Raw genomic sequence first — 15,594 nt, 5'->3', positions numbered from 1 at the left:
CAAAACCAGCGTCCCAGTTTCCTCCGCAGCCCTCCAAGGAAAAGCACGACGTACAGTTTTAATCGGGCGACTGGAAAAAGTGAGCCGGCGGTGGGACGCGTCCCCGGTCACACGGCGGGACTATAAATAGCCTGTTCCGGGGCCGGGGCCGCTCCTGCCCTGACTCAGCAGCGGGCCGGCGGCAGCCCCGCGGCCTCGGCGACCGGCGGCGGCGGCGGCGCGCCACCTCCTGGCGACAGCGACGACCTGCGCCTCCCCGCCGCCGGGCCGGGGCCGCGGGCGCCGGGGGACCTGGGGACCGGCCGGCCCGCGCTCCGCCCCGGGACCGGGGCCGGGGGACCGGCCGGCCCGCGCTCCGCCCCGGGACCGGGGGACCGGGGGACCGGCCGGCCCGCGCTCCGCCCCGGGACCGGGGGACCGGGGGACCGGCCGGCCCGCGCTCCGCCCCGGGACCGGGGCCGGGGGACCGGGGGACCGGCCGGCCCGCGCTCCGCCCCGGGACCGGGGCCGGGGGACCGGCCGGCCCGCGCCCCGCCCCGCCGCCTCGCTCCCCTGCGGACGGCGCCGCCAGGTTCCCCGCCCCGAGCGGCCCGTGGCGCTCGGTGCGGTGTTGCCTCTCGCCAGCACCCGGCTCTCGTACATTCGTCAACGATTGTGTCCCCGTGGCGTTGCTTTGGCAGTGGATCGGTACGCCCTCTCGCCCCCCAGGTCCACATTCTAAGGCTCGGGACAAATGTCGCGTACTTAAAAACGTATTTCTTGGCCACCATTACTTATGCAGACTCTGGACATCGTCCTGTGGTGGTTTTGGTAGCAGACAGAATACAAGGAGGGCTGGAAGAAAAATACCCACCGGGGATATACGCCCCTACATAGGAAAAATATTTATTTAAAAGATAAGCAAGTACTCAAATTCCTTTAGGAAAGACAACTACTTACTGCTTGCTAATACAGCAGAATAAAAGCTCTGGTAGTTGACATTTGGTAACATTAAACGTCTGTTCTTTTACTAAATTGATTCATTTCTTGGAGTGTGACTCAGGTAGCCCAAGTATTTCTTGCAAATTTTATTCTGATGCACCTGAATTGCTCAGATGAGGATTGGCTAACTAGGTGTTAATGAAAAGCCATGGAGAAACAAAAAGTTCTTTGGTGCTTTTTTTTTTTTCTTTTGGAAAAACTTCTTGCTATGGAGACTTGTTTTAAAGGTAAAATTAGCGCTTTTTTTTTAAGAATAAATAACTTGGAGACGAGGAAATACAAGAGAGAAAATACAAATTCATGATGGGGCATGATTTGCCTGAAAGCAAAGATAATTTCTGAATTAAGCCAAAATGAAAACACCAAGTGCAGAAAGAGCGCAAGTCATGTGGGGACTTGCTCAGAAGCTGGGTAAGAGGGGCACTCTCTTGCCTGATTTCTGGTAATGGCTGCCTTCCCTGATGCGAAAGCCATGTTTGTATGGAGGCACTCATGAAGGTTAAGCCAAATTAACAGAAAGTATGCAAAAAATATGCAAGTTAAAGTAGATTAAAGACTTGTATGCATAAAATGATCCCAAGGGATAAACTGAAACAGACTAAGACCATTTCTGAGAACAGTTGCACAGAAGTTTAATGTGTTTTAACTCCTGCATTGAAAAATCTTTGCTTTTACGCATTGCTTTATTTTTTTTATACCATAGTGATTTGCAAAGAGATAGTTGAAGCAGCAATAGGGAAAGAATGAGATGTGTTACCAAGAAATAGGGAATTTTAATGAAGCCTGGTTATAAGAGCCCTGGAGAAGAGTGGGCTTGGGAAAAGCGAAGGTTACGCTTGTTACTTTGAGGAACCTCCAAATTAGTGATCCAGATACTGTACTTTCACAAGGGTACTGCACTTTTCAAAGCAAATCAAACCTCAGATAAGATGGATTACATTTTTTCCCACTCTTAAAAAAAGGCAAGGTGAGGTTCTTTCTGTATAGGGATGTGCAAAAAATGCATCCATAACAGCCAGTAACCAGAGTCTTCAACAACTCTGGCTGGCTGGTGTGAAAACTGAGAGTGGGCTGAGTCTATAGATGACTGATAGAGGTGATAAAATAAATGACACTTTGACCTATTTTTAATGCGGTCTTATTTGCAACATTTACTGGGCTTGATGTTTATGTTAATAATACATTTTAATCTGCCTGTTCTATCATTTCCTTAAAATAATTCAATATCTTATTTCCTAACTGTTCTACCCTTCATATTTTTGTTATTTAATCGAAAAGGGGCACTGTATTACGACTAAGTTGCACAGGTCTGCCTTATGTCTAAGTTCATATTGTGTGATCTTTTTAGAGCTTTCTCTCAAGTCACTTTTATTACAGTAGGAAAAAATTGCTCTTGAAGTAATGATGTTCCAATTCAGTGAGAGATCACATTTGTCTGCATTTAGTCATATATACTAACTGCATTTCTCCTTCCATCCTCTCCCCACGAGTGGCTGTTCTAATGATTAAAATAGTCTATTAGTGATACTTACATTAGTGTATCAGTAGCAATTCAAGACATATAAACAAATGCCAGTCATTGTTTTTAATCTGTGACTGTTTGTCATTATAGTTTCTAATAATACAGTATACGTTCTTCAATGTCAGAGAGTGAGATTATTCTAGAAAAGCCGGTAAGCTCAGACTGCAGAACTACAGAAGCAAACAAATCCACATGCCCTACCATGTATAATGTTTCAAGCTGCTTCATTTATGAAGTAAGACTCATTAAGTGGGCAATGTACGGTAGCTTTCTCTTTAATTACACAGTTTTATTATACAGTGGAATTATTTTTCAGAATGCAACTGTTTTCACAGACTGACCTTTTATTATAAGAGAAGTTTCTATCTAATGAAGAGAGGTAATTACAGCACAAAATAGACTTTTGACATATAGAAAGCTATTGTTACCAGGACTTTACTAGTGCAGAATGTTATTTAAAAGAGAACTTAATTTACATATTTTAAAAATTATAGAGTTGCGTGTAAGTAGCAGTGATGTTGAGAGACAAACTAAGAAAAGTGGAGCTTGCAACTATCCTCAAATTGCTCTGTAGTTCTCACAGTAGATTGCATAGTATATGTTGCACCTGACAGAAAAGGTTTATGATAGGGAAATGAATGTTTGGAGAGGAGTCACTTTCTGACCTTCTGTCCAGTGCTTTTTAGTTTTGTTCTTTTATTGTCTCTTCATTAGGGTGTGTGACACTTTCCACCCAGCACTGAGATCAGCCTTGACCTTTGCATGCCTAAATATGAGAGAGAATTTTGCTTGAAATCTGAAGCATAGTAATTGTGAGGGGCATTTGTTCTGACCACCACATGGAACAGCTCACTCAGCAGGATTTAAGTGTGATAAATGCCCTTGCCCCAGGTGGCTGATTTTTGCAGTAGAATTAAGTGTGGTGGTAGTTTACAGTAGAGTTTGCTAGTTATTCCAGCTCTGAATCCTTTCACTGTACTTTTTTAGCATTACTCTCTGACAGAGATGTCTTATTAAAATAAGAAACCTATAAGATTTGGAATATTTAAATTATTTCATTTACTTAAATAGGCTATTTGGGTATGCATTTTCCCACAATGAGAGCCTGAACTCCTTTAGGTTGATACCGGAGAAGAGCTTAATCATTCCATGCTAGGACAGGAGATTTACGTGAAGAAATAACTCTCTTTTTTTCTCCCCCAACCCCCCCAACAGAGATGACAACTAACTCTGTTAGTCCTTTTATTTTCTTTTTGAAAATGTCAGAAGGAGCAGATTTTGTTTGCAGTGTGTTTACAAAGGAAAAATGTTGTGAAAGTTTGAGCAGAAGATTTGGCATTGCAGAGTCCCAGTAGCTATCTTCAGAGCTCTCTTCAGGATTTCTGCCTCCTTAGGAGCTCGCTTTCTCTAGGAGGAAAATGAAACACTCTGATTGACTATTCCTACAATGTGAATAGGAAACAGTCAAAGTAATAGTCAGGACACAGGTGGCAGGCAGTGCACATTCTCCCAAACAGTCATGGAAGCGGTTTGTTAAATGCAAATACAACCTCATACAAATTGGAGGTTTTTCTTTGGCTATCCCACAAGCTAAAAATGTGGCTTAATTTAGTGACAGAATTATTTTTCTGTACCTCCTAGTATACACCCATGCATTTGTAGAGCAAAACTCGTTAAACTCTTTTCCAAGAACAGTTCAGTTCATGTGTTTAAAAGATACTGTCCATCAGAAAGCATGTCAAAGGAAACCACTTTGTTAAGAGATGAGGTACACGCAATGCAACCCAATAAAGACAGTATCTGAAGCTTCTTAGAGTACTGCCTTCACTTCCTGCCTTTCTTACCGTTCACACCTTTTCATGTATGGAGAGAAGCAGAGAAAAGTAAACCAAATCCTTTTATTAGCTGTTCCTAACTTGAGAAGCTTGTATTTGTAACCATTTGCAAGGCTGGGTCGTATCATGGTTTATATTCTTGCTCTTGTATCTTCACCTAGAGAAACAGGAAGGTAAGTGGGAAAAACACCCCAGTGCTGCTTCTGTGTATTTTGAGTGTAAGTCCCAATAATACTTGTAGCCAAGCTACAAACCCACGCAAATGGGCTTCTTGAACTGCCCATATTGTGTTGCTGATGATTGTCCCGTTACCAGTTCTTAATGCAGTTTCTTTATGGATAAGATCATGCTTCATGATGTTGAGGGAAAAGAAGGCATTTTAGTTCTTAAAATGTTGTTATTATATGGCATTTTACTCTTCTAAATATTATTTTTCTTCAACTGAAGGTAGTATGGTTATTCTCAAGTATAAACATTGCTGGTTTTTCTTAAAGCCCTGAAAGACTTTGCATTTGGTAATTAAATGAACTGCTTGAGTTAGTATTGTACTTTTCAGCTTTTCACATTTAATTAACATTCAAGTGGGAACTATGAACAATTTATATCTGTCAGGAAAAGACAAGACGTAACAAATTGTCTCCGTGCAGATGTGAAATTGAGGCAACCTTAGAGAGACTAAAGAAACTGGAGCGTGATCTGAGCTTTAAAGAGCAGGAGCTAAAGGAACGGGAGCGACGTTTGAGGATGTGGGAGCAGAAGTTAACCGAACAGTCCAATACTCCTGTAAGTAGACAATAATTCAACCTTTCATCTTACTTCAGAAAGTATTTGGAGCTTTGTCTATGTAAATCTAAAGACACACCAAGGAAATAGAGTCCTTTTTCTTTAGCTGTTCCTTTGGGCCAATTAAAAACTATTTTATTACATCACTGCAAACAACTATACTATTTTTTTTTTTAATTTCATCTAATACATTAGATATTAGATATTGCTGATAGTTCATATTGTGCCATGGGCACTTTAGTAGTTTCCCATTGATTAAATTACAGTTCTTAGCTTTAAAAGTTGATTGCATTCAATAAATTCATTTTTCAACTAGAAAGCTATTGACTTTAATGGATGCAGGATTTGGTCTTTTATGTAAGAATCATCTGTTTCTTGCAGAAGAAGTCTTGAGAAACGTATGTAGATTTTTTTTTTTTTAATTCTGTTGTTTTTCTTTGAGAAGAAACAAATTTCCATTCTGTGAAAAAGGGGGTCAAAATTTGAAGGTTAATTTAGAGCTTTGTTCATAATTACAGTTAACATACTTGTACTGGCCAGCTATTAGCTGTTAGGACTGCCATATTTCTATTAATAAATTGAACAAAAAAACTTTCTTGGATTATCTTGAATTTCTTAACTAAATATGATGCTCTTGACTACTGATTGGCAGAGGGAGGACCACAGGGTTAGTGCATGGCTAGACATACTACAACAGAATTGTTGTTAGGAAAAATACTGCATTACCTACTTGTTTTAAAGCACTAGCAAAACAAATACCAAATTGAGATTGCAGTAGCATATGATTTTCTTATGCACAATTTTATCCTACTTATAACCTTGATTCCAGCCAGACCAATTTATATACAACTTGTTTTTAAGGCATAGCTTATTGCTCTTGTTTGAATGAAGTTGCATTCATGTTCCAGCTGTGAACATGCCATAATGAAATCATGAAGAATGAATGTTTTCCTATGTGCAGATACTGTATGTTCTCAGTAGATATCTATGCCTGCTTTAATGCTTGCAAAATTCCAGTAACTGAGCTGTGGGCCATCATCTATCCTGAGCACAGCATGAGACACAGCCTTAATGAGCAAATCTTTTCACGAGCAAGGCCCTAGGGTTTTTTATGCTGTACTTGCTTATGACTTCTACTTTTCACTTAGAGCTGGCATTGCTGAAAGAATAAAGCATTGTGCTAAGGCCTATTGTGCTAAGCATGAACTATCTTTCTGCATAACATTAACCCAACTCTCCTATTGCATTTAAATGCAATTTCTTCTAATAGAGAAATATAGGTTTGTTTTTTCTGTAGATCTTTAGTGAGCTGTTACACAGAATGGCTTTAAAAAAAGCCCTTTTGTTGGAAAAAAAAAATTGACATACTGGAAAAAATTGGCTTGTTCAAGGAGGATTGGTCTTTTCATAGCAAATGAAGTTCTACAAGGCACTGGTTACAAATGCAGCTATATTTTAGATTCATAGCTGTAAATAATTTGCAAAATATCCCTGGGCATTCTGTTTGCAAGCTGTAATCCTTGGAGCCAAGTGTCTCCCTCCCTCTCTTGGTTCAGGGTATGTCTGCTCAGCAGTATCAAACTGGAGGATTGCAACAAGGAGGTGCACTGCTCAATTTTAAGCTACCTTGGCTGTAAAAACAATAGTAAAGATACAGCAACCAGAGCTAATAACACAGCTTAGGGTGCCCACTAGGCTTATACCTGGTTCTTAACCAACACTAGGCCTTGTTGTGTCTTAGCTGGTACTGTCATCCCTGCTTTACGGTCTGCAGTCACTTCTTTGTTTTGCTCTGCAGCAAAGACCAGAGGCCAGCAAATACTATTGAAGTGGTGTGCAGGAGGAGAAACTCAAAGCAAGTGAGAGGAGAACAGGGAAGCTGTCTCTGCCACTTGATTCTCCAGTGTTTTAGGGTTGGTAGACACTTCATCCTGCATGGTAGGTAGCTATGAGTGGCAGGCTGTTCCTAGTAAAAAGAATAAAGTATAGCTTTATACACATAAGCATGTGATTCCCAGGCTGCCCAGGGAAGTGGTTGAGTCACCATCCCTGGAGGTATTCAAAAAGCGAGTAGATGGGGTACTCCAGAACATGGTTTAGTGGGCATGGTTGATGGTTGGACTCAATGACCTTGAAGGTCTTTTCCAACCTAAATGATTCTATGAGAGAAGGATGAGGCCAATCTTTTAAAAACACTTCTGTGAAAGCAGTGTTTCTCCCTGCTCTTGTTTTGACCCTGTTTCTGCTGTGTCTTATGCAACAGACACCTTTGAGTCTGACCTCTGCCAATTCCCATTGTGCAGATCTCCCAGAGCCTCTTGCACAAGGGAATCTGGAGCCTTTTGGAGGAGTAAAATATATCCATAGCTGTAGTGAAATGGGAGACTTCTTCTGAAAGAGGACCTGGCTTTAAGAAGGGAGTGTATGTAGCTAAGCTGAAGCTCATATTTAGAGGAAGACAGTGAGCAAGACATGAAATCCAGATATTCACCTGTGGTGCCATGCACCTGCAGGTGGTCATTTAAGAAGAACAGGGGCTTGTACAGAGACTGGGGATCCCAGCCATCTATAAAAGTGTCTTCATGATAGTTACCATATGCAGTGTGACACCAAAGGCAGGGCCTGTCGCAAAGAGCTCCTAAGTTCCCCAGGTAACAAGATGGCAAAATATTGAGGAAGTAAGGTGATCATAACTTGCAAAATGAGCCACAGTTATGGCCCATTCGCAGCTTACCCACTGCCAGGCACTGCATAAACACTGAAACGTGTTTTAGAGGAAAGCTGTTTTGCAGCTTTGTTGTTTTTTATAGGGAATTCTTCCCGTATGTCAGGGGATGCTTTTCCATGGATCTAAAGTGACTACAACTCCAATAGCTCATGGAAGAACTACCTGGCACTGAATAATGTGTGCTGGGTGTCTTGTTTCTGTGGCTAGATGTTGTTTTTAAAACATTCCTTCTCTTTATCAGTAGGAGCTTTTGGTGTCCTTGATCCAAGTAGTGCTCTGTTGATGGTGTAATTGTATTTTTCCTGTACAGCCTAGCTGCAGGTTCTTTTGTCACTTAGCCATTAGACGCATGAAGAGTATTTAGGGCACCCCATCTCCCAACTTCTTAATTTTATTCTCATTTCTTAAGCCATGATCACTAACTTTTGTTAACCACAACACAAATAGAAAGCCTATGTGAGTAGGGAAAACTTGAGAGGAACAAGACAGATATTGTCCTTTTTAATGATAGACAACTTGTCAATATAAATGGTTTTGCCAAGAAGTGGGCACTCTTTGAGCAGCCTGGCCGTGAAGCCTCCTGTGTTACAGACCAGGGCATCACCATAATCACCCCTGTAACCCGTTGCGACCAACTGCCATTGACACTTCAGTCAGTTTGCTGATTAGGTTAAAAAATATGTGGAAAACTGTGAATTTTGGACAGGTAGTTTTGCAGACAGCTTTGGAAAGAAAGGCCAGTTCAGGTGTTCACACACAGCTCTTTTGCTGTTGCTTTAGTAGGTAGTTTAATTTGATATGAAACTCCTGAGTTTTTATTCCCTGTGGAGAACAGGCAAGCGTGTCACAGAGGTTCCTAGCCCGGCCACTCTGAAGAGGCATTAATCATTATTTAGCTTGAGAGGGCACGTTTCATTTGTTATTACAAACAGACTGGGTCAGGAAAATGCTATTATTTGTAGGTGAAGATCAAATCAGTGGAGATTTAATATGGTGTACAACCAAATGGCAGATATCTATTGATATCACAAAAAAAAAAAAAAAAAAAAAAAAAAAAGGCAGCCAAGCTGAAGAAGCTGACCAGCTGACCAAACAGCCCCTCTTCCCCTGCCTGCCTCTCCCTGGGACAGCTGCCAGAAGCAAGGTGCTGGTACGGGCTGGAGGCCGATCCCCGTGTCCTTTGCATTGGTGAGAGGCTTGTTTCTGATTGTGGCCGTCGCAGGGTGACCCCTTCCTCTCCTTTTGAGTATATGCTCAAAACCAGTCTTTGCACAAATAATACTGCTGCTGTTATTTCTGGTATTTAGGGGGCCGCTACTTCTGCACCAAACTTTGGGAGCTTGTTTGGGTTCTCTGATCTTAACGTGATTTATTCTTCAATCCTGAAAGTTTCAATTAAGCAACTCACTCAGACTTCTGTTGTACCTGTGTTGCCTTGGGAGCCAGTCCCCCGGCTGGGAAATGTCACGTTCTGGTTTATGCTGTCCAAAATGAAGGATTGAAGAGTTTGAACCTTCTTTTGTCATGAAAGCTCTGCTACCTGTGGTTCTTGCCATGCAACTCAGTGATTTTGCACTTCTGTTTAAGAACAATGACCCCAGAATGAAGCTGTCTGGTTTAATGAATTCTTACTTGATCTCCGTGTTTAGATTCACTAATCGTTGTGCTTTCTGTTGATTGCCAACTAATCTGGTGGTGTCTTTTTCCTTGATTTTTAAATTGGTTCTAACTTTCACTTTTGCTCTGTCCTTTCCTCCTTTAAATAGTTTTTCTTACCTCTTGCTGGAAGAATGTCTGAGGAGTCTTACTTTGAATCTAAAACAGAGGAGTCAAACAGTGCAGAGGTGTCATGTCAGATCACAGCAACAAGTAACGGGGAGGTAGCTGGCATGAACCAAAGTCTGAAGGCCTTGATGATGACGGGCTTTGGGGATATCTTCTCTCTGAACCAAGCAGGATCTGTCCTGCATTCTGGAATGCAGATAAACATGCAAGCCAAAAAGAATTCTTCTAAAACCACCTCTATGAGAAAAGGAAAGAAAATCAACGTGGCTTTGGGTTTCAGTGAATTCGACTGGTCAGATGACGATGATGATGATGATGATTATTTTGATGATAGCAGCGATAGCAGCGAATGAAATCAGTTATAGAATTAACCCTGAAATTGGTTTTAGCAAAGCAAAACAATAAAGTTCTAGAACAAGAATCCTGTCAGTTTGGTCTGTTTAAATCCTGTAAAAGAAAAAAAAAAAAAAAGAGACGTTTTTCAGGCTGAGCATGTTTGTGTGTAGAAAGACATGTTTTTGTTTAGATTGTGCTGACTTATTTCTGCTTTGATGAAATTTGGAACTAAACTTTTCCAACTAATTGAGATTATTATTATTATTTTAAGAACCGTGATTATATCTATAATTCTTGATGCCTGATTACAGAAACTATGGCTTGATAAACTTAAGATCTGAAAACATTGGGGGAAAACTTCAATGCCTTTAATGCCATTAATGTACTTCAAATTTTTCTTTTGTGTTTTTTGTCATTTCCCTTACCCCTTTAATTGTCAATCATATGAATATACTTGTACTTCCAGATTTGCTATTCTCTACAATCCATTCTTTCTTACTGTTGCAGTGAAGGGGTTTGCTGTGTTTCAAATTTAAAGCCTTTTTCAAGGTGGCATTGTGGGAAGTCACAAATAGGTTTCTAGGAAGAGAGAAGCTTGGTTGAGGGGAAGACAGGGGTTAGTTAAATACACAGTTTAAAAACTGAATAGCAGCAGAATCCAGGTAATCCCTATTAGTAGATAATTTGTATAAATGTTCTTTTCCCCTCACATGTGTGCACATGTGTATATAATTCACTCTAGCAAAGCGAACTGCAATCAGACCTCTGCATCTATTATCAGATATTGTGATCTAGAAGCTAATTTTCAGTTATGTTGTTGTAAATCGAGGAAGCCTCATTAACTTTGATGGACTTACTCTTGTACCTGAGAGTAAAAATCGGTGTTAGTAAATTGATTCTGTTGCATCTCCTAAGCCTTGTGTGCTTTGATGGACTTACTCTTGTACCTGAGAGTAAAAATCGGTGTTAGTAAATTGATTCTGTTGCATCTCCTAAGCCTTGTGTGCTACCCTTATGAAAGGACGAAGAGAAGCCACAATGACATTTCAGCTTGGGCCCTACTGCTGTGGCTTATGTGAAATTCTCTGTGATGGTGGTAACATGAGGAATATTTACTAGTCTCTGCATACCTGTTTTTTGCAGCTAAATCACCTTTGAAGTATTGCCACTGCTGTTACGACTTACCGTAAAACTCAGTGTGTAACAATCTGCTGCAATAATTGCCTGCCAGGCACTTATGGTGAGAGCAGCAAGTATGTTTTTCCTGATGACCCCTTTAGTGGTGATGCAGAAGGAGGGAGGGAAACCAGTGCGAACACAAATGCAGGTTAGAAAGAAAGATGTTGTAAAATATTTGCCCAAGGAAGAAGGGCAGCATTTCAAAAGAAAAATGTTACTGTCTAGTTCAGCTGTAGTGGGAATAAGCCATTAAAATTCCATTCTCAATTACTGGAGGGGTTTCTTTTATGAAAACTTCTGTTTTTGAGTGGCTTCTTTAATTATAGGCTTGCCTGTTACACAGCTCTAACCTACGTATTATGGTGAGTGTTTTTGTAGATAGCTTAGAGAAAAATGGATACATTAGATAACAGCAGGCCTGAAATCATTACACGTTCACTCAACAAAAGAGAAAGTTCTTTGAAGGAGTTTTTCTGGAGTGACGAGTGGGCACCTCTTTGGGTTGTGAGAGAGAATTGTTTTATCCTTAAGCATCAGCACTGGTCTGGTAACCTGCAAGGCAGCGAGTGCTGCGCTTCAAGCTAGCCTACTCCACTCATTTTGCACAGGATTAGACCCTTAATTTCTGTAGGATGTAATTCCACATTCCACCTTGTTCCTAACAGTTGCAAATCTATTGGTTCAGTTAACCCTCTTGTATCAGAAAGCTTTTCTCATGACAGAATTGTAATTTAAATGATGTAATAAGCTTACAGAGTATCTCAAGGAGAAGCTTGCTCCTTTGGCACAGGTAGGGATGGCTTCTTAGGTCCATCAAAGCAACCTGATTTTAGGGAGAAAAAGGGACATTGAAGGGAAAATAATTAACTGGAAATGAGAGCAAATAGGCTGTTTCCAGTGCAGATTTGTACTATTTTTGTAAGTCTATCTCTGCTAACACCCACAGCAATGATACTATTTTTGTAACTGCCACTTTGCACCTGGGAAAATTTGATGGATTTGGGTAATCTAATCTGTGCACTTTAGATCTTAAGATGTGTGTCATTGTGCATAAATTACTGTACCACATAAGCAATGTAGGGTTGTACAGCTTTAACTGAAAATGAAAATTGGTTCAGTACTTTTAGTATTCAAAAAAACAAAACAAAAAAATCTGTCCCTAGCGTTGATGTTTTGCACTCTTTTAGCATCTGACAATCTCAGGGCACTTCATGCACGTTTATATTTGCATGGGTTTTAACTGAATTTGTAAATCCACTCCTTTATCTATACAGAAGTAAAAATAGTCCTTAAGTAGTATGACACAGGGTTTCATAGTTGCAAAATCACAAGATTTAAGTCCATCTTCAAGGTTTTCTGCTTACCCAAGTGTGTAACTTATTTCAGCAAAATATCATCAGAATTTGGTAGCACGCTCATAAGAATTTCCACTGTCTTCTTGGTTCCAGTATTTTTTGATGAAAACAAAGATGTATTTTTTTCCCCTTTCTTTCTCCATACATTATTTGTCAAAGCAAATTAAGCTATGTTAAGGAAAAATTTAAACTCTTTTAGAACTTACCCATGTGTTCGAAGTAGCAAAGGTGGTCTCTGAATTGTAGAGAAGGTGATAACATATGACAAACTATTCCGATGCAGTTCCCTTAAGATAGTCTTATACTTAGGATATTGTCTATGCTTATTAAAAAAAAAAATGGTACTGATTGCATTTTTACTTTCCCGTGATGACTTTCATACCAGATGTCTCCAGTTTACAAGCCAAAAATCATATGTGAGAATCGAGCTGTGTTGTTTCTGCCTCTGATATGCCTCTCACTAAATAAAGGTTTTGGAAGTGGCTCTGGTGGGCAGGTACGTTGGTTGGAGGAGGTCAGAGTATTTCATCTTCCACACCTGATTTTGCTCTGCAGTTCCACCCAGCCTGTCTTCTGCCTGTGTTGTCACCAGGATACATAGATCTCCACAACAGCTCACGGCCACATAGTGTGTCAGCTTATGAAAGCTCTAACCAAACGCAGAAAGTGTTTCTCTGGCTGCTCTGGGCTGTGAGCAAAGCCACCAAAAGCCTTCCTGTGCCTCGTATACCTCTCAGCTCACTAGGCCCCACCAGGCCTTTTGGGATACCAGTTTTCTCTACCTTCCGTAAAGCCCTGGAGGTATCTGCCATAAAATAATATTGCTGCATTTGATGGAGGGGAAAGGTAAGAACCAGGGCTGAACTTGTCGTTTTTGCCTGGCTGTTGTATTGCCAGCATTGACTTAGATGGGTATACATGGCCCAAGAGAAGAACGGTGAGGATAGGCTTTTGGCTTGCTTAAAGGTACAGGGTGAGCTGGGACCAAGGCAGGATGTCCAACTCCCTTTCTTTTCCTTCAGCAGTGGGAAAAAATGGAAGGGGGAATTAATGGAGGAAAACTTCTGATCTAGTAATTTTTGTGATAATCACAGTACCACTAATTCCTTGGAGTAGCAAGTGTCCTAAGGTCTGGTGTGTGGTGTGTGGGTGTGCTGCATCCCCAGCTGGCTGCGTGCTGCCTGACGTGGAGATGGTCCCCTCCAGGTGGGAAGGGCTTCCAGGAGGTGAGGTCTGGCGCAGCTCCTTGTCACGCAGTCAGTCATGTTCTTGACCTGACGTTTGTTTTTCGTTCCAGCAGTTTTCTTAGGTGTTGATTCCCTTTCCTTCTGGGCTTTGAAGTGGTTGTTCCGAGTTAAATATTTGATGCGATAATGATTTATATTGCTATCAGCAGTAGCAGTAAATCCATAGTGTGCATATAGCTGTTAAGTATTTAGCAGTGTTACTCTGTGTCTTTAGTACTGTAGTTCCTTTTTCTGTAATCAGGCAGCTTTTACAGGTTTTTATAAGACCTCTAACTTGACAGAGGTTTTAACTACAGTCCTAGGTAGAACGTTCAGGTAGAAAAATAAGTTCATTTAGTAATTTTCACAGCCCTTAAAATTCACTAATAGGAATCTGGAGGAGAGACCTTTCCCTTTTCCCCCAGACTTCAACTTAGTGTACACTGTAAAATCTGCACAGAGATATCTGATGTGCGAAGATTTAGTTTTAAAACTGTAGAACCAACAACCTTCTTTAAACATTTTATATTGTGTGCTAAATATTCATATGCCTTTTAAAGTCAGATATAGTCCACTGCATTTCTTGCTTTTGCACTACTGAAGAAGTTTTTTACTGAATACTCTAGGAGTCAATGCTACTTACACTTCAAGTGTGAACTGATGAAATTTGAATAGAAAATATTTTCACAGTGCTAGAAAATTTCATTTTCCCTTCTGAAAAAACAAAGCTGAGCGCAACGCCTGTGCCAAAACTCTTGTGCTGTAAACTGAATATATCATTTGTGTGGAACATGCGATGTTACACTTCTGTGTGGTAAAACCTTGCAGCGTCAGTTATTCTCTTTATTGCACTTGACATATGATGTCTTGTTTTATTCACACTGTGGATTTGATTTTCCAGTGTAAAACCAAAGCAAACAAACAAAAAGAAATCATGCGATGTATGCAATTTCCTCGATTGGTGTCAAACTTTCTTTTGATGTGAACTTTTTCCTTTGCTTCTCTTTGTTCCAAACTTCTATTTTGCAATAAACATTTTGACAGTAAATTTTATGCATCCGTGTCCCTGTGTAAAATGCTGGTGTTTCAAGAGGTTCCATATTGTCTGCTGGTTTAAGTCACTTTTTGTATTACTGTGTGACATTTCTCCTTTATTCTCCCATCTCTTTTAAAAAAAATTTTGAAATAATACAGAACATACTCTACCACTGGTTATATTTAAACACGGAAAAAACTGAAAAAATCCATTGTGCAACTGAAAATGCAATACTGAACTTCTGCAGTAAATTATTCAGTTGTACAAATTATTGTACCAGGCTCCTCCCGCAGCACCAGCCGGTTTGACTATAAGAACCTACAAAAGGCAGGACCCACTGCCTTCCTAAGGATGTTTACAATTGCCACTTGCCCTCCCTTGTGCTCAGGTGTTGCCCCCAGCACTACTTTTGTCCCACAGTGTCCTACCCAGGCTGCGGGTAGCTGTTAGCGTACGGAATGCCTGACTAACAGCAGGTAGGTCGAGAAGATTGGCTGGAAGTATGGTGTAGTAGAGAGAAGAAGTCAGGAAGGTCTCTCTTTCTCTGGCAGACACATCTTCCCTTCTGCCACTTCGCCCTGATGCCTTTGGTTCTGTCCCTTTTGGGGAAGCAGTGGGCAAAAGGATGAGTTTGAGGGTCTGCTAGGTCCTCCTCACAGAGGTGGCTTCAGCTGGTCTCATGGGTGGTTTGTGCCCAGCAAGGCTTGACTGAAGTATTGGTGGAGGAGGAGGAAGAGGATCTGAAGAGTCCTCAAAGTGGGGTAGGCAGCAAAAAGTCATATTTGCAGAAGTCAAGGGGAGGAGGCAGAAGTCAAGGGGTGTTGGGCA

The 15,594-nt window shown here is 41.0% G+C and overlaps 1 protein-coding gene across 2 annotated transcripts in view; it reads left to right on the top strand.

The window, feature by feature from the left end:
• MAP3K20 (mitogen-activated protein kinase kinase kinase 20) overlaps positions 1-15,594 on the top strand; it is a 96,274-nt gene that overhangs the window by 55,302 nt on the left and 25,378 nt on the right. Inside the window, exons 11-12 of one of the 2 annotated variants that reach the window (XM_075028433.1) lie at positions 4,986-5,121; positions 9,616-14,778. In XM_075028433.1, coding sequence (XP_074884534.1) covers positions 4,986-5,121; positions 9,616-9,987 — 508 coding nt within the window. In that variant the 3' untranslated portion in view covers positions 9,988-14,778. Of the gene's footprint in view, positions 1-4,985; positions 5,122-9,615; positions 14,779-15,594 lie in introns of those variants that run through there. The other variant, XM_075028431.1, reaches the window with a different exon arrangement.

This window comes from Buteo buteo, chromosome 5 (assembly GCF_964188355.1).
Source record: "Buteo buteo chromosome 5, bButBut1.hap1.1, whole genome shotgun sequence".
Taxonomy (NCBI): Eukaryota; Metazoa; Chordata; class Aves; order Accipitriformes; family Accipitridae; genus Buteo; species Buteo buteo.
This window is presented reverse-complemented; position numbering and strand designations above follow the sequence as displayed.